Below are 18,680 nucleotides of genomic sequence, written 5' to 3' on the forward strand. Positions count from 1 at the left end.
CCCTGGGTACTCACTTCCTCTAGGAGGCCTCCATGCAACTCAGACACCCCTATTCTCACCTCCCTCTCAAAACGCCCCGTCAGCTAAATCAGAACAGCTTCCTTTTTATTATTCCAAGCTGGCGTGTTAAACCCCAAAGCCAGATCTTTATCTAAACAAACCATGCTCTGATGGCTCAGTTGGCCCAGACTCAGGGGGGACAGGGCTGGTGTTGCTCTTTACGCCCAAACATTCCCATACTAGTATGAGGCTTCCTTTCTCCTTGCAGCACTGGGCTCCAGCCACAGACTTTGCTTCTGGCTACTTCTTCCCCCAACTTCTGCTGCAACCAATTTTATTTTGATTGCATTTAAACAGGAGACTGTGCAAATCAACTCCTGCCTACAAGTCCACGATAACGCCCCCCCCCAGTTCCCAGGATTCTTTTTTCTTTTTCTGTTTTTTAGAGGGGAGGGTGCTTTAAATATATGATGTGTTGACGTCCCCAGACAAGTTACAAAGCTGCAATCCTAACCCCACTTTCCTGGGAGTAAGCCCCACTGAATACCACCCAACTTACTTCTGAGTAGACAGACAACAGCAAAGGTTGCTAGGTTTATCGAGGGTGCAATGAGATTAAGGGCCACTATCTGAACGGTAATCTTGGTCATTTGATTGCCTTTTTTACCCATTGCTGTCTTTTTATTTGTATATATTGCTTGTTTTATGTTGCCATGGCTGTTGGCTAATGCGAATAAAGTCTATCTATCATCTATCTATCTATCTATCATCTATCTATCTATCTATCTATCTATCTATCTATCTATCTATCTATCTATCTCTATCTATCTATCTATCTATCTATCTATCTATCTATCTATCTATCATCTATCTATCTATCTATCATCTATCTATCTATCTATCTATCTATCTATCTATCTATCTATCTATCTATCTATCTATCTATCTATCTTCCGAGTAGACTTGGTTAGGATTGCACTGCAAGCTGCCGATTTGGGATGAAAGTCATGCAGCTGATGAAATGGACTCCAGTCCACAAATATTTGCTAAGGTGCCAGAAGACTCCTTAAAAAAAAAAAAAAAGGTTTCTCCTCAAAATGAGGGAGGTCCCTTTCCCGACTCCCTTCCTGCAGTAAAAAACACACCAGGTGATTCAGCGCTGAGTCAGTTCTTGGCCAAGCAAAAGGAGGACAGGGTTCGCGGCCAAGGATTTCCGTGAAGCTTTTCCAGCAAAGACAACAAGTTCCAGCGTGACATCAGCACCCCCACAGATGTTCCGGACTCAAGGGCTCTTTGCGCAGTATGACTCCCGAAGGGAGAATGTTGGGAAATCCTTCTTTGGAAAGCAATTCAGGGGCAGTAGTGATAAAAGCAGCGGGGAGTGGGTTGGAGAAGCTAACCATCTAATGTTTCCAGATTTAGTGGCGAATTACTTTACCCCGAAAGCGAAGGCAGGTCCATAGTTCTATCCGAAAGGCGCACCATTTACGCATTTGTAGTTCCAATAGTTAATTAACACGAACACTTTAAAAAAGCCCTCGCAGTTCAACAGCCTAGTACTCCACTTTCTGCTATCCAGAACTGTGTGTGCAAATTAGGAGTGTATGCTAATCAGGGCGGCATGCAGTTTAGGATGTGCCTGCTTCTTTTTCGGGCTGTAAAACTTAGCAGAAAGAGGGTTTTCTTTTGGTGGGGCTAGGGAGGCTTTGAAGTGTATAAGTCAGGCTTGGTGTGTGTGTGTGTGTGTGTGTGTGTGTGTGTGTGTGTGTGTGTGTTTTGGGGGGGAGAATCGAGGTGAAAAGAGCAAGATATGAAACGGAGGCGAGCAGCCAGAATGCAGGAAGGTGTGTTATACCGAGGCAGATCGTTGATTCATCTGGCTCAATGCTGTCAACACTGTCTGGCAGCAGCTCTCCAGGGTTTCAGGGTTTCTTCCAACTCCACTTGGGATTGAACCTGGAGCCTTCTGAACAAAAAGCAGATGCTCTGCCTATAATTTACAGGTTCTGTGAATGCAGGCTAATGGTTTAGCTCTCCCAGGCAAGCCACGAAATGTAGCCATAGCCAAACCTACTAAGTGAGTGCCTAAAACGTTGGAACTGCCTGCCAATTGAGCTCCAGCAGGCAACTTCACTGAACTCTTTTCTGCTCCTGCTAAAAACATTCCTGTTTAGACAAGCCTACTCAGATGCTTAGAAAGTGGAGGTAATTTTAATCTGTTTTAGTATTTTAACTTTTTGTATGTTGTAAAGTATGGTTGTGAATTTTTCTTGATTTTAATGTTTTATTTTTTTGGAAAACGCTTTGCAGGTTTGTTTGTTTTTAACAACCAAGCAGTGTATAAATTTTATGAAACAACAAATAAAAATTAATACATTTGTTACCGTTAGGTGGATCTGTGACTGTTAGGGCTGCCATATTTTGAAGAGCAGAAAAGAAGACACATTTTCCGACTTCTGTTTTTAACTGTGGATCGTTATGACAACCCATGAAAAAGAGGACATGTCCTGGAAAAAGAGGGCATATGGCAACCCTAACTGTCCTAACCCAATAAAACTTCACCCTGGGAAAAAAGTGATAAGTGGAATACTGCAGGGTTCTGGTCCTGGCCTAGTGTTGTTCAATGTCTTTATAAATGACTTGGATGAAGGACTAGAAACTATGCTCAATAAATTTGTGGTGACACTAAACTTGGAGGAGTAGCTAATACTTCAAAAGCTAGAATCAGGATTCAAAAGGAATTTAAGAGATGGGAGAACTGGGCCAAAACTAACAAAAATAATTTCAATAAGCACAAATGTAAGATTCTAAACATAGGCAGGAAGAACCAGATGCACAGATATAGGATGGGGGATCACCTGGCTTGACAACAGTTCACTAAAAGGGATCTAGAGGGTCTTAGTAGATCACAAACAGAATACGAGTCAACAGTGTGATACAGCAGGCGGGGAAAGGCTAAGGCTATTCTAGGCTGCATCAAAAGAAGCATAGTGTTCAATCAAGGGAAGTAATAATCCCACTTTATTCTGCCTTGGTCAGACCACACCTTGAGTACTGTGTCTAGTTCTGGGCACCACTCTTTAAGAAGGATATTACAAGCTGGAATGTGTGCAGAGGTGGGTGACCAGATGATCAACTGTCTGGAAACCAAGCCTTATGAGGAACAGTTGAGGGAGTTGGGTATGCCTAGCCTGTTCCTTGAAATATTTGAAAGGCTGTCACAGGGAAGACAGAGCAAGTTTGTTTTCTCCTGCTCCAGAGGGTAGGACCAAAATCAACAGATTCAAATTATGAGGGAGCAGATTTTGACTAAATATTAGGAGGAACTTACTGACGTCAAGAGCTGTTCAACAGTGGAGCAGATTACCTCAGAAGGCAGTGGACTCTTCTTCACTGGAAATTTTAAACAGAGGTTGGATGGCCATCTATCAGGGATTTTTAAACTGTGATTCCTGAATTGCAGAGGTTGGACTTAATGATCTTTGGAGGCCCTTTGATTCTGTGATCTGGGAGAGCTAAACCATGGGACAGGTTTTGGACAATACACACCAAAGCCACACCATGGGTTAAAGGTAAAGGTAAAGGGACCCCTGACCATTGGGTCCAGTCGTGGCCGACTCTGGGGTTGCGGCGCTCATCTCGCTTTATTGGCCGAGGGAGCCGGCGTACAGCTTCTGGGTCATGTGGCCAGCATGACTAAGCTGCTTCTGGCAAATGAGAGCAGAGCACGGAAACGCCGTTTACCTTCCCGCCGGAGTGGTACCTATTTATCTACTTGCACTTTGACTTGCTTTCGAACTACTAGGTTGGCAGGAGCAGGGACTGAGCAACGGGAGCTCACCCTTTCACGGGGATTCGAACCTCCGACCTTCTGATTGGCAAGTCCTAGGCTCTGTGGTTTAACCCACAGCGCTACCCACTTCCCTTGTACACCATGGCTTACAACAGCATAAAAATGACCCAGGAGGGAAAAAATGGCTTGAGATCCTATCTCCAAAGTCTTGTGTGTTTGCTCATTCGTGGTCTGGGCTTAACATTAGATGTAAACAAGGTCCTATCTGATATAATTTCTCTCTCACACACGCCCAAACTGGAGATAACAGGGTTCAAACACAAGGACACCAAGAAATTCACAGCCATTGAAGGATCAGGATATGCCTTAGGGGACCACTTCTCCAAGCAGCAACACCATTTTCAGGTTTCAAGTTTATTTTAACTCAAAATGTTCCATAAGTTGCCCCCCTCTTAAAAGATGTGCTTAATTAAAATGCAACCCTGTGTCGATTTGCACGGCTGCTCCACAGGATAACAAAAGCAATATTCTGCCAAACTGTGCCCCTGCCTGCCCTCAAACACAGCCTGCAGGAAATATATACTTTAATAACCGTGTGATAAATTTGCTAATGTTTAACGTTACCGGGTTTATTCCTGCTGAGAACCTGCCTTGAAACTTCCGGACCGCCTCACTGTGCATCCCAAATTGCCTCTTTTCCCTCTCAGAGAGCAATAGTGCAGAGAGGACCTCCGCAAATGAACAGGTTCACACAAAAGCAGGCAGGCTTTAAGGCAGAGATGGGGAACCTGTGGTCCAAGATGTTGTTGGGTTCCCATCGGCCCCAGTCACATAACGCCCATTCCACAGTTGTTAGAAACTTTGGACCTCCCTGCCTATTGACATCACACAGGAATCTTCACTGTACACTTTACGGCACATGCTAAAAACATTTTTTTTAGGCAGGCCTACAAAGATACAAGGAACACAGGTGGTGCTGTGGGTTAAACCACAGAGCCTAGGACTTGCTGATCAGAAGGTCAGCGGTTCGAATCCTCGCGACGGGGTGAGCTCCTGTTGCTCGGTCCCTGCTCCTGCCAACCTAGCAGTTCGAAAGCACATCAAGTGCAAGTAGATAAATAGGTACTGCTCTGGTGGGAAGGTAAACAGCATTTCCATGCGCTGCTCTGGTTCACCAGAAGCGGCTTAGTCATGCTGGCCACATGACCTGGAAGCTGTATGCCGGCTCCCTCAGCCAGTAAAGCAAGGTGAGCGCCGCAACCCCAGAGTCGGCCACGACTGAACCTAATGGTCAGGAGTCCCTTTACCTTTCAAAGATACATAGAATGTTTTTGTATGTTATAATCTGTGGTTTGTTTGTTTTTTACTTTAATGCCATTAATTTTTTTAAAAAATGCTTTAAAATGGTTGGGTTTTGGTTTGTTTTTTTTTTTAGTGTTTTTACCAATGATTTAATTGGTGTGTTTTTCATGATAAACCTCTAGGAGAGTTTTGGTTTTTTTAACCACCAAAATGTATGTTATTCCATACATTTAATGGAATAAAAATAATAAATACATAACCTTCCAGAGATTATGGGAGTTAGTTATAGTCCATCAACATCTAGAGGGCCACAGGATTTCCATTGCTACATTAAAGTACCATGCAAGCCTTATTATGATTATTATTATGATTCATAACGCACCCTTCTTAAGTAGCCCAGTGTTTCATCAGCAAGCAACAAAACAATAAAATACCTTAAAAACAATCCCCTCGCTGATGCAGACTGGGAAAGATCTCTATTTAAAAGGCATTTTGGAAGAGGATGATCTCCAGTAGGCACCAGAAAAGCAAGACACAGCCCCTCCAAGTGTCCCTATTTTCCAGGTACAGTCATACCTTGGGTTACAGACACTTCAGGTTGAGTTTTTTTGGGTCCCGGACCGCTGAAACTTGGAAGCACTGGAACGGGTTACTTCCAGGTTTTGGCGGCCGCGCATGCGCAGAGGTGCTAAATCATGCTTTGCGCATGCGCAGACACGCCAAATCACAACCCATGCGTGCGCAGACGCACTGCTGCGGGTTGTGAACATGCATCCCGCATGGATCGCGTTCGCAACCCAAGCGTCCACTGTACAGTCCTGGATTTACAGAAGCCGTCCCAGTTTCTGATTCAATCTCGGAATGCCCTGCTTTTCCTAAGGATGTCCCTATTTTCATCAGAGAAATGTTGGTGTCATGCGACCCCCGAGTCAAGAAGACAAGTAACTATACAACTTTTAGAAGACATCTGAAGGCAGCCCTGTATAGGGAAGGTTGGGTTTTTAAAATGTTTAATTTTGTGTTTATATATGTTGGAAGTCACCCAGAGTGGCTGGGGCAACCCAGTCAGTTGGGCAGGATAGAAATAATAGAATTATATTATTATTATTGAATAGGATGTCCCTATTCTCATCTGAGAAATGTTGGAGGGCATAACAGGAGGGAATTCAGTTCCTAAATTATGCAGAATGGGACCTCCTGATAAGATGCCCTCTGCTGGAGGCCCTCACTTGCAACATACAGAGACTGTCCCTAGACCGTGCCCCCTCCTAGGCTACACCCTCTCTCTCCTCAGGCTACACACCCTCACCAGTCCTGCTTCACATTCTCCTTGAGTGGTTCTGTCTGCCTGGAATGTGCACTGGAACTCCAATAATGCCTCTCTTTTTTTTGCCTGGATAGAGCTTCGAGAGGAGTGCGTGTGCATGTTCATGTGCATGTGCGCATTTGGAAGGTCACCCAGAAGGTTATGTGGCCCTCAAGCCAAAAAGGATTCAATTCACCTGTACTTTATAGGACTGTTGAAAGGATTACCAGTATGTGCAGCCTCCACACACCTGGTGAAGACCCTGAACTGCTATACAAACGGCAAGAATTGATCTCAGGCCAGGGCGCAGCAATTTTACACCACAAAGGTTCCTTGGAATCTAACCCAGGACCTAGGAATTTTAAACACTGCTTCAGCTGCAGACCCTCCCCCACTTCCCAGCACTTAGATGGCATCTCTTTCCCTCCTCTGGGATGAATGAAGAGTTCCAAGCCAAGATAACGCAAGTTGAGGTCAAGAGTAGCGGGAAGCCACAAAGATTGCAGAAATTCTTTCACTTTCAATTCCTCAAATAGTACGCAGCCAGACTGAAGTGCTCTTCTCTGCTGCTATAAAAGGGGCAAAGTACAGTTTTGAAATCAACATGAGGTTTACGCTGACTGGGCTAGGCTGCTACGCAAAGCTAGAAAAAGCAGAGATACCACTTTTAGAATACACAGGAAGCTTTATCCAGGCTGCACCCCAAGAAAAAAAGAGCAGGCAACAACTCCAAAGTCAGCTGGAAACCTGCCATGGGCCGGATTCAGCTCAGGGGACTCCAGCGGCCAACCAGTAGAACTTGAGAAGAATGAGCAGCTCAACCATTAAGGTGGCATATACCAGGAGGTGGGGGATCTCTGGCCCCTGAGGCCGCTCCATCTGGCCCTCAGAACTTTCCCTTTCCCTAGGTCACACCCCCTTGCTGATACTACTTTGCTCCCTAACTATTTCTGCCTGGCTGGCATATGTCCTTGAACTCTGATCACATCTTCTGCCTGCCTGGAAGGAGGACATGCATCCCTCAAACTGTTGCCCAGAAGAGAATGAAGGCCTCAGGAAGATAAAGGGGTTCTCCACCTGGGTCAGAATCAGTATTCACCAAAGCTAGAACTTCTTCCTACAGATGCCCACCCTCTTTTTTATAATAATTTTTATTAATTTCCAATACAAATATACATATAATCCCATATCAAAATTTATCACAAATTTTCTTTTTTTTTTAGACTTCCTTCAGCTTCTCTGCCAATCATCCATAATTAATTTTTAGATACGCATTTCCTAAATTTAGTATTGTCTTTTAATATACCCTTCCAATCTTTTTTCTTTTTTACAATACTCCTCAAACTTTCACAGAGCTTCTTGAAATCCCACAAGCGTTGTTTGCACATCACATGTACTTTTCAGATATTCAACAAATTTCCCCCAGTCCTCGATGAACTTATGGTCTCGTAGATATCTAATCTTCCCAGTTAGTTTGTCCAGTTCTGCATAGTCCATCATTTTCATTCTCCATTCTTCAAGCGTTGTACAGATGCCCACCATCAGGTACCCTTGCAGAAAATCTCTCCAAGAACATGAAAAGAGCCTGATGGATCAGAGAAATGGGCCATATAGTCCAGCATCCTATGCCCAATGAGATGCCACAATGGGAAACCTGCAAGCACAAGAGACCTTTCCCCTCCTGTGGTTTCCAGGAAATCGCATTCAGAAGCATCACTGCCTTCCAACCGTGCAGGCAGAGCATGATTGGTAGAGAGATAGCCTTCTCCTCCACGAATCTGTCTAATTCTAATCTAGGTTGGTGGGAACTTGTGGGAGCTACATCCTACATCCTTCAGCAGCTTCCTCCACCTATTTCCAGCATCTGTCAATGGCACTCATGTTCAGCTAACCAATGATGGCCAAATTTGGCCCTCCAGCTGTTTTGGGACTACAACTCCCATCATCCCTAGCTAACAGGACCAGTGGTCAGGGATGATGGGAATTGTAGTCCCAAAACAGCTGGAGGGCCAAGTTTGGCCATCACTGAGCTAAGCAAATCCAAAGAGGATTCTGGAGCAACCACACCAGTGCTGTGGAATTCAATAGCATTTCTTTGTGTGTGGAAGGGCGGGTAATGGAAAGAACAAACATCTGGGAATGCTAGAACTCACATGGTTTTCTTCCAGAAGGACCCTCCCTTTCCTTGTCTCTGCTTAAGAACAGATCTTTGTTCAGGTCAGACACAAAGGCAAGGGCTGGAGCTAATATAGGAGAATCCCCAAGGCAGTCAAAGCTAAAAGGTGAATAAGTGGTGACATGATCAAAGTGTCCCCCGCCCCCCATGCATGGCATGGAGGAAGTGGATAGAGGAAAGTTTTTCTATGTATGCTACTACTGCGGCCTATGTTTCGTTAGCCCCAGAAATTGAAAACGAGCGAGGTCCCAACTAAAGAAGAATGGCAACTTAAGTTGACAGAATATGCACAACTCACAGACTTAACATATAGAACAAGAGAACAGGAAGAACATATGGTTAAAGAAGATTGGAAAATGGTTATTGAATATATGGGAAATAATTGTGTACAGCTGAAAACGCTGGCAGCATTAAGATAATTTCAACAGTGTAAACATGTTTTGATGGGAGCAATAATGGAATACCGAATGGTATAGTTTTTGTAAAATATGCAGGAAATTATGATATGCAAAATGAACCATGGAAAGAAAAGAAGGGAAGCCATTAAGGATGTAAAAGGAGTATTTTAAACTGTAAAACAGAAAAATTAATAAAAGTGAGAGGGAGAGGGAGAAGTTTTTCTTTGTCTCTTGTAAGACTAGAAATCATGGACATGCAATAAAGATGAATGTTGGAAAATTCGGGGCAGATAAAAGAAAGAACTTATTCAAGCAACACATAGTTAAACGAGGGCATTTGCTCCCACAGGAAGCAGTGATGGTCCTCAACCTGGACTGGACAAATTCATGGAGGCGAAAAAGTCTACCAGCCATCATGACTTTGCTCTGTCTCCTTGGTTGGATTGCAGTAATTCTTCTGAATATCAGTTGCTAAAAGCCACAGAAGGAAAGAGTGTTCTTGTCCTCCGGTCTTGCTTGAGGGTTTTCTACAAGCCTCTGGTTGGCTGCTGTGAGAACAGGATGCTGGACTAGACAGGCCATTTTGGTCTGATTCAGTAGAGCTGCTCTTAAATTCAGTGTCTAAAAGAAGGGGCTCATCAACAGGGTGGAGACCTAGATCCTGTCCTCCCTACAGGCCACTCAGTATACAGAGCAGCAACAGTGCTCCGGAACATGTAAAGTCCTTTGCAACTGCATAGCCTCTAACAATTCTCTGATGGAAATAGGGACATTCTAAGGAAAAGTGGGACGTGGATGGTGGGTGGCGGGTGGCGCTGTGGGTTAAACCACAGAGCCTAAGACTTGCCAATCAGAAGGTTGGCTGTTTGAATCCCCGCGATGGGGTGAGCTCCCGTTGCTCGGTCCCTGCTCCTGCCAACCTAGCAGTTTGAAAGCACATCATAGTACAAGTAGATAAATAGGTACCGCTCCGGTGGGAAGGTAAATGGTGTTTCTGTGCGCTGCTCTGGTTTGCCAGAAGCAGCTTAGTCATACTGGCCACATTTCCCGGAAGCTGTACGCTGGCTCCCTCGGCCAATAAAGCGAGATGAGTGCCACAATCCCAGAGTCGGCCATGACTGGACCCAGTGGCGTAGCGTGGGTTGTCAGCACCCAGGGCAAGGCAAGTAATTTGCGCCCCCTAACCTGTGGATTTGCGCCCCCTAACCCGTGGAGTTGCGCCCCCTAACCCTAACCCCCAGATGTTGCGCCCAGTGCGGCCGCCCCCCCCTGCACCCCCCACGCTACGCCACTGACTGGACCTAATGGTCAGGGGTTCCTTTACCTTTAAGCTAAAGTGGGACATTTCAGGATCAAATCAGAAACCATGGTGGCTTCTGTAAATCTGGGATAGTCCCTGGAAAATAGGGACACTTGGGGTGTGTGTGTGTATGTGTGTCTGCCCAGCCTGAGAGCCAAATGAGATGTGGTGCAAGAGATTTTCAATAAGAATCTCTGCTCACATAAAAAGGGAGAAAAGAATAGAAGTCACTGGAAGGAAGAACGAACTAGGTCAAACTGGTGTGAAAGCCATTTAATGCTTTCCCCATGCAATTTTTCCCCCTCATTAAACTCACCCCCTCCAAAAATAGGTTTTTTTGTCATTTCCCCACAGAAGAAAGTTTAGAGATATCTTAGGATTGTCAAACACCAATATCTTTTGATCTTAAATACAAGGGCCGCAGCTCAGTGGTTAGAGCACCTGCTTTGCATCCAGAAGGTCCCAGGCTCAAAACCCAGCAGCTCCAAGCAGGGCTGGGAGAGAACCCTGCTCTGAAACCCTGCAGTGCTGCTGCCAGTCAGTGTAGACTGTACTGGGCTGAATGAACCATGAGTGTCTCTCAGTATAAGGCAGCTTCCTATGTTTCTACAGTATGCATAGGTGCCAGCTCTCTGGGGCCCTGCATGCCTGAGTGAAGGACCATAAGGATAAGAAAAAGGTAGAAAGGAAAAGGCCCTTCATGAGCACCCACAAAATCCCCTGTGAAGGAGCCAGGCACCCACAAATTTTGGTGCCAGGGCCATGCATGCTGCATGGCAACCACGGTCACAGGGCCAAGCTGGCACTCCAAGCTGGCACTGTGACCTGTAGGTTGTCTCCCCATCAGGCAAAGAGCAGCTTAGAATGGAAGGAGAAGAAAGTCCCAGTCCCTATGACTTCTATTAATTTTCAAAAAATGGCCCCTGTGGAACATCATCATGGGTTTCCTGCATTACATCTATTTTGGCTGGAGTATTGGGATTTCAGTCACATCTGGGAATGCAGGGAGATAAAGGAATAAAGGTCAGGGGTCCATGGCTCACAGATTGTAACCCTTGATAAATGTGGGCGCCCAGAGAACCATATAATGAGCTCCATATGCACAGTGAGGCTGGAGGTGTAAACAGCAAGATGCCAAGGTTTTCTAGCAAATCGCTCGTGAAACCAGAGGAAGCTTCAAAAGGCAGATTTCAATACAGTGCAAGGAAAGGATCTGCTTTCCCAAGATAAAAGACAAGAGTCTTTTTGGATGCATTTTTGGATGCGCTTACAAGAACAACTAAATTACCTCTGTGAAGTCCCCATTGCATATATTCCAATAGTGACCCCGTTCTCCAAATGCTGAGCCTTAGATAGCCAAGAAACTGGAATCCCAAAGTTTGCAAAACTAGAATCGAAATCTTAAAAGGAGGAGCTGCCCATTGAGGGCTGAGCATGCTCATTGGCCACCAATGGTTAGCTGAATGCTGAAAAGTGGTGCTGCTAGGGAGAGAAATGAGAACAGGATGGGGGAAAGCAGCACTCTATGCTGCAACATTTTGTGGTAAGCCTCATTTGTAACCACCACAACCAATAACGGTGTACTATTCATGTGCACAGTGCTTTAGAAAGAATAAATGGCCAGGTCTAAGACCCAAGGGCTTTACAATTTCCATATCTATCTCCACCAAGGGGCTTGCATCTACAATACACACAAATGAGTTGCAATGAAGCAGAGGAGCCACGTCTCTCATTCATTTACAGTGGTACCTCGGGTTAAGTACTTAATTCGTTCCGGAGGTCTGTTCTTAACCTGAAACTGTTCTTAACCTGAAGCACCACTTTAGCTATTGGGGCCTCCAGCTGCCGCTGCGCCGCCAGAGCACGATTTCTGTTCTCATCCTGAAACAAAGTTCTTAACCCGAGGTACTATTTCTGGGTTAGCAGAGTCTGTAACCTGAAGAGTATATAACCCGAGGTACCACTGTACTTGTTTTTAATAAGATCTGCATGGTCCACCCATGTATGTCAAAGTTATAGAGCAAGACAGCATGTTAAAGATCTTCTAATGGTCAAGGCATAATTGACCTGTGCTAATTAATTCTCAGCACACCCCTTTGCTTAAGGGCAGCTGAAGGGCCTTGCTGGTTAACAACCATGTCTACTTGGTGCTGCATTCTTTGAAAGAATCCAAACAAAGAATGGGTGGGTGGAGGGTGGGGGAGGAGGTCCCACCAGAAGTTGGCCAGAACACCCTGGCCATAGCAGAGATGGGAAAGAATTACGGCAGGAACACAGCAGGTAACCCTCTCTGTGTGGGAGTGCTTTGGGGCTTTCCATTATTACTTATCTTGTAGCAGACAATTTGAGGGACTTGCAGACAAGCTATAAGGGACCACAGTTTACTCAAAGACCTTTCATCATGACATATGTACACTGCACATTGGTAATCTGAAGTTTGTGACATCAAAAGCTAAATTCCCCAGCCAGTCTCATTCTATGCAAATTAAAGCTATGTGCCCGATTGCTCTACTTTTCCATAAATAGACTTTTCTTTATTACCCCATTGTGTAATTCTTCTTTTGCTAGTCATGGGGAAGGGCAAGACCAGACCCAGGATCAGTGGCGTAGCGTGGGGGGTGCAGGGGGGGCCGGCCGCACCGGGCGCAAAATCTGGGGGTTAGGGTTAGGGGGCGCAAATCCACGGGTTAGGTGGCGCAAATCCACGGGTTAGGGGGCGCAAATTACTTGCCTTGCCCCGGGTGCTGACAACCCACGCTACGCCACTGCCCAGGATAGCCAGTGTACTGCAGTAACAGTGTCAGACGAGACTGCCCAGTGAGACCCAGGTTCAAATCTCACTCAATCATTAAGCTGGCCAAGAAACCTTTGGTGAATCTCTCTCAGCTCAAACAATTTGCAGGGTTCTTGTGATGACAGAACAAGGAGAAACAACATGTGCATTATTCTAGGCAATTTTTGGCAGCGCAAAAGGTTATTAATAAATCCCCAGGGGTGAATTAACCAACAGTGCTTGGTGAATTCTGGCTTCTGAATTCACCAAGCACTGCCAACATATTTTCTAGCATATTCACTGTCATAAATCATAGAATCATAGAGTTGGAAGAGACCACAAGGGCCATCGAGTCCAACCCCCTGCCAAGCAAGGGCTAGGAACGTCCTTTTTTGAAAACAAAATGAAAACTGAGATTTGGGAGAAGTTAAATTCAGCATCCAATACCACTTTAGCTGACATCCTGCAAGCAGTAAGGCAGGACCTACTGAACCTCAACAGCGAAGGACAAGAAAGTAGCAGAACACGATAATCAGGCACATTCTTCCATTCTTTCCCACTACCACTCCTGTGTTTATCAGACCTTCTTCTTGCAGAGAAGGGTTTTATTTTTGCAGCAGAGCACATGGTTTGCACAGAGGTCACAGGTTCACTATCCAGCATCTCCAGACTGAAAACCCTGAAGATCCACTTTCAGTCAGTTTAGACAGTACTAAGCTCAATGGACCGATGGCACATAAAGAGGCTAATTTTGTGAAGGACCGTATCTTGGCGACAGCTACAGCAGGAGATTCAGGGTGTTGAAAAGACATTGCTTTCACACAATGCACTGTTAACCAGTGGAACCCACAGCCCCAGGATGCTTTTAAAAGGAGGTTAAAGACAATTAGAGAAGGGCACAGCTCAGCGGTAGAGCACGTGTGTTGCATGGGAAAGGTCACAGGTTCAGTCCTCAGCATCTCTAGCTAGAAAAGCTGTGGAAAAGCTGAATGTGAGAGACAGAAACTTAGAAAGCTGCAACAAACAACAACAACAACAACAGAGTCAGAGCTGGTTTTGAACTATAATTCCCACCAGCCTCAGTCTGCATGACCCATGGGCAGGGATCATAGAAATCATAAAGTTGTAAGGGACCATGAGAATCATCTAGTCCAAGCCTTCAATGCAGGAATATGCAGCTGTTCCATTTGGGGATCAAACTTGCAACCTTGGCTTTATCAGCACCATGCTCTAACCAACTGAGCTATTCAGGCTGATGATGATGGGGTCTGAAGTCCAAAAGGCACCTGGATGGGGATGCCCATCTTACAACATGACGCAAGGTCCTTGAATCCATATTCCATCCAGGCGGAGACTCACTCCCTCACTGCACCTTCCCAGCTACTTCTCCACCTCCAGATTCTATATCTGGTTCCTAACTTGCTTTGTTTAAGGCAGGGGTGGATGGGGGAATCTGTGACTCTCTGGATCTCCATCTGCCATCTGCCCCAGCCAGCACAGCTTTGGGTCAGGGATGATGTGAGTTGGAGTCGAACAACAGCCTGTGAATTCCTCATCCCTTGTGTTAAGCTGACACAGATCTAGTTAGGACCTGGACCTGGGATTACAGTGTGTTGGTGGAGGAGAGGGGAGCCCCCCAGCTTGCTTTGGTTTACTTGCTGGTCCTAATTTGGGTTCCCCCCAACTCTCCCCTGCCAGGAAAACTTGGAGGCTGTTCTCTATTGCCTACTGGACTTTGAAGCAAAAGTTGGCCTTCTCCAAAGCACAGAACCATAACAACAAAAACAACAACAACAACAGTTTATTTCTTGCACCCTACCCATCTAAGATTTCTCCCTCCACAAACAAGGCAGAAAATAGGCTTTTGCATGGTGCATCAGTTTGTGGAGGCCTGCATGGGATCATTCCCCTCTCTTTCTGCAAGCCTAATGCCAGAAATCACAGTTAAAGATCCTCTATAAACACTCCCACCCTCCCACTCATCCTGCAAGCTTCTCCCTCCATGAGAAGATATCAGTGACCAGAGTTCCCAGGCTGGAGTCTCTTTGATCTGCTCCATTCCACTGCATAATGTAGGCCACTGCAAAATACACCAGGGACCATATTCCAGACAGTGGACCGTTCAGGGCTGGGGTGGGGGGAGGCAGGGATCTACAGACGCCTCTGCTTAATAAGGAAAGGACAATGGCTGGGGCACAGAGAGATGCTCCTCGGCTCCCACACCCAGAGCACAAGCGAGCCAGTTCTTTAGGGCTGTGTCACTGACCACACAGCGATTACTCCATTGTGGGAGCATTACAATCAGGACTGATCTTCATTTTCAAGCAGCTGCTGTGGTTCGGAAAGCTCCTGTTGCACATGGAAGCCATAAGATGCAGTCTCTGTTTAAACATGTGCATGCTATCTCTTGATTCCTTACCACTGCAGTTCAGTGAGCATAAGGAGAACTTTGCTGGGTCAGACCAAGGGTCTTTCCAGTCTGAAGTTCTGTTTCTAACAGCCAACCAACTGCCTCGAGGAAATCTGCAATAAAGGCTTGCACCATTTGGGACTTGTTAGTTTAGAGAAACAGCTAGTAAGGGTGACAGGGTGCAAGTGTATACAGTGGTACCTCGGGTTAAGTACTTAATTCGTTCCAGAGGTCCGTTCTTAACCTGAAACCAAGGTACTATTTCTGGGTTAGCTGAGTCTGTAACCTGAAACGTATGTAACCTGAAGCGTATGTAACCTGAGGTACCACTGTACAGTTATGCATGAGATGGGGAATGGGGAAAGAGAAAAGTTTTTTCTGTATTTCTCCTAACACTGTTATTATTATTAGTATTATTATTAGTACTACTATTTTATTTGTACTCCACCCATCTGACTGGGTTGCCCCAGCCACTCTGAGTGGCTTCCAACAAATTGTAAAAACTCAGTAAGACATCAAACTTTCCTGTACAGGGCTGCCCAAAGTCATATATATGTTAATTTCTGTCTCATTGAAATTCACTGAAGCTAAATGTTGGAAGATTCAGGACAGAGGTGGAAAAAGGACCTTGCCATACATAGTTAAACTATGGAACTCACTTCTGCAGTGGGCAGTGATGGCCACCAACTTAGATGGCTTTAAAAGAGGATTGGACAGATTCATAGAAGGTAAGGCTTTCAGTGGGTACCAGCTGTGATGGCTCCGCTCTACCTCCACAGTCAGAGGCAGTAACGCTTCTGAATCCCAGTTGCTGGAAACCACAGGAGGGGAGAATTCTCTTGTGTTTGGGTCCTGCATGATGCATCTGGTTGGTCACTGTGGGAACCAGATGTTGGACTAGGTGGGCCACTTCCCTGATCCAGCTAGGCACTTATGTTTAATATTAGATATATCCTCAAGCTAGTCAGGCCAATTCCTACAATCCTGGTCCCCACCCTCTTTATGCAGGGAGAGTGAGCTAAATCATGGGGGGGGGGGCGGAGAGGGATTTGGTGATGCATGTGGCTTTTGCGTGTGGGTGCAATGAATGAACTAGCTTTTGATGTCTGGGAGCCGACTCCATTAAAAAAAACCACCCCAGAACACTGTAAGGATGTGAGCAGATGTGATTGTTGCACCTCTGGCATTGGTTGGGAAATCAAAGATGCAGATGCTGTCTTTGAAGCAATCTCCAAGTTGAAACCCTACACACTGTTTCTCAGAAATAAGACATAAGGTAAGAAGAGTCCTCCTGGATGAGACCAAAGGCCCCTCTAGGCACGTATAAAGTCAATCCTTCTACCTTCCAACCAAAGGGATTGGCTCCTTTCCCTTGTCTTGCACTTTACCCAGGAGGTTACAACCTCCCACCCACCTCTGAAAGCTCTCAGTCCAACTCAGCCTAGTGGGTAGAAACTCAGGCGTAGAGTTCCATGAGCCACCACTTCAAATCTTTGCAGAGCTTATGAATCTCCCACAGTCACTATAGGCAAGGCACTCAGAGATGTGAAGGCCACCAGGATAAAATTGGGAGGACTGGAATTAGTTCCGTCCCCCTCAGGCCTTCAGATATCTAGTACTCTTTCAGTCTGACCAAGGGCTGCTGTGAAGATAAAATAGAGGGAGAGGCACACACCATAGATGCTCCCCTCAGCTCATTGGAGGAAGGGGGAGATTAAAAGTTTAAGCAATGCGCCAGGGAAGTTTTTAATGTGTGACATTTTAATGTATTTTTAATCTTTATTGGAAGCCGCCCAGAGTGGCTGGAGAAGCCCAGCCAGATGGGCGGGGTACAAATAATAAATTATTATTATTAGAATATTGGGTGTGTGGGTGTGTATCTATTAACCCCATCCTTTCCAGTTGGTTCCCCCGTTCATCCTCTTACCTTAGAGGAAAGACCCTCACATTTTCCTGGCGGGGAGAAAAAAGCCGCCCCCCCCCGCCACAATTCCTGTGCCCCTGTCGACCCCCGCGTGCGCCCCCGCACCTGTTTGAAGTCGGCCGTGAAGGTGATGAGGGTGCCGTCGCCCTTGCGGAGCTCCAGGGTGACGCAGTCCGCCCCGCTGTCCGCCTGCAGGCTCTCCTCCGTCACTTGCCCATCGGGGAGCCGGACGCGGACTCGCAGCTCCGACGGGGCCCCCGACGCAGCGGCCACCCAGGGCAGAGGCTGGGGCCAGAGCAGCGCCGTCAAGAAGAAACGGAGCCAGCCGCCTCCTCCTCCTCCCTGACAGAGCATCTCCAGTAGAAAGTGGGGGTGTTCAGGGCGAGGGAAGAGAGACTGATCCAAACACCCTCTTAGAGGGACCCCCTCTCCGGGCCGGAGTCCCGATCACGCTCTCCGCAGCTCCACCGCCCCGTCCGGGAAGAAGGAGATAAACTTTCCCAAAGTTTGCAACTTTCCTTCTAGAGTTGGCGGAGGCTCCTGGCTTGACTGCCTGCCTCTCGTCGGGGGAAAAAACCCCCCTGCACTGGCGCCCCTTCGAGCCCCTGGATGTCCCTCCGCCGGACACCGCATGGGCTGCTGGCGAGGGAGGTCTACTCCTGGGAAAGTCCTCTTGCGGCTGCGCTCCGCCCCGCCCGGCTGCCAGGGGTGCTCGGATGCTGACTGCTGCTGCCCTCGCCTCGGCTCCCGTTGTTCCTGCTGCCGGCCCTCGCCTCTCCTTCCTCTGTCTCCCCTTTCAAGCTCCCCCTTACTTCTCTCTCTTTCTCTCTCTCCTCCTTTTTTTTTTTTTTTTTTTTTTTGCTCCTTTTCATTCAATCGCCCCGTCACTTCCTTCACTCTCCAGCATAACAACCCGTCGTGGGACCTGCCTTAAAGAGACATGCGCCCCCTGCCTGCCTCCCCCGCCTTGGAAAGGGCAGGAGCGCCTGTGCAGCTCCCCACCCCAGCAGGAGAGCGAATGCGAAAGCAATAAAACTGGAGAGGAAAGAAAGAAAAAGTTGAACGAACTTTAGCACTTGCACGCACATGCCGCCACCGTTGGTTTCAGGCTTCCTGTGATCATCTTGATTTATAGGGAGCGGGGGCTTTTCCCCTTAATCAAGACCATCCCTGCAAAACTTCAGCCAAAAGTCCGCCTCCCTTTCATTCCCCCCCCCTTTTTTGAAAAAAGATGCGGTGGGATTTCCCCGCTACAAAACAAAACTATAATGTTAAGTTTACAGCATCATTCATAAGGT

General features: G+C 46.5%; 1 protein-coding gene across 1 annotated transcript in view; it reads right to left on the reverse strand.

Moving 5' to 3' along the window:
• OAF (out at first homolog) overlaps positions 1-18,360 on the reverse strand; it is a 29,111-nt gene extending 10,751 nt beyond the window's left edge. Inside the window, exon 1 of the mRNA XM_082201078.1 lies at positions 17,488-18,360. Coding sequence (XP_082057204.1) covers positions 17,488-17,736 — 249 coding nt within the window. The 5' untranslated portion in view covers positions 17,737-18,360. The remainder of the gene's footprint in view (positions 1-17,487) is intronic.
• Positions 18,361-18,680: the final 320 nt, after the last annotated feature.

This window comes from Podarcis vaucheri, assembly GCF_965113315.1.
Source record: "Podarcis vaucheri genome assembly, chromosome: 15".
Taxonomy (NCBI): Eukaryota; Metazoa; Chordata; class Lepidosauria; order Squamata; family Lacertidae; genus Podarcis; species Podarcis vaucheri.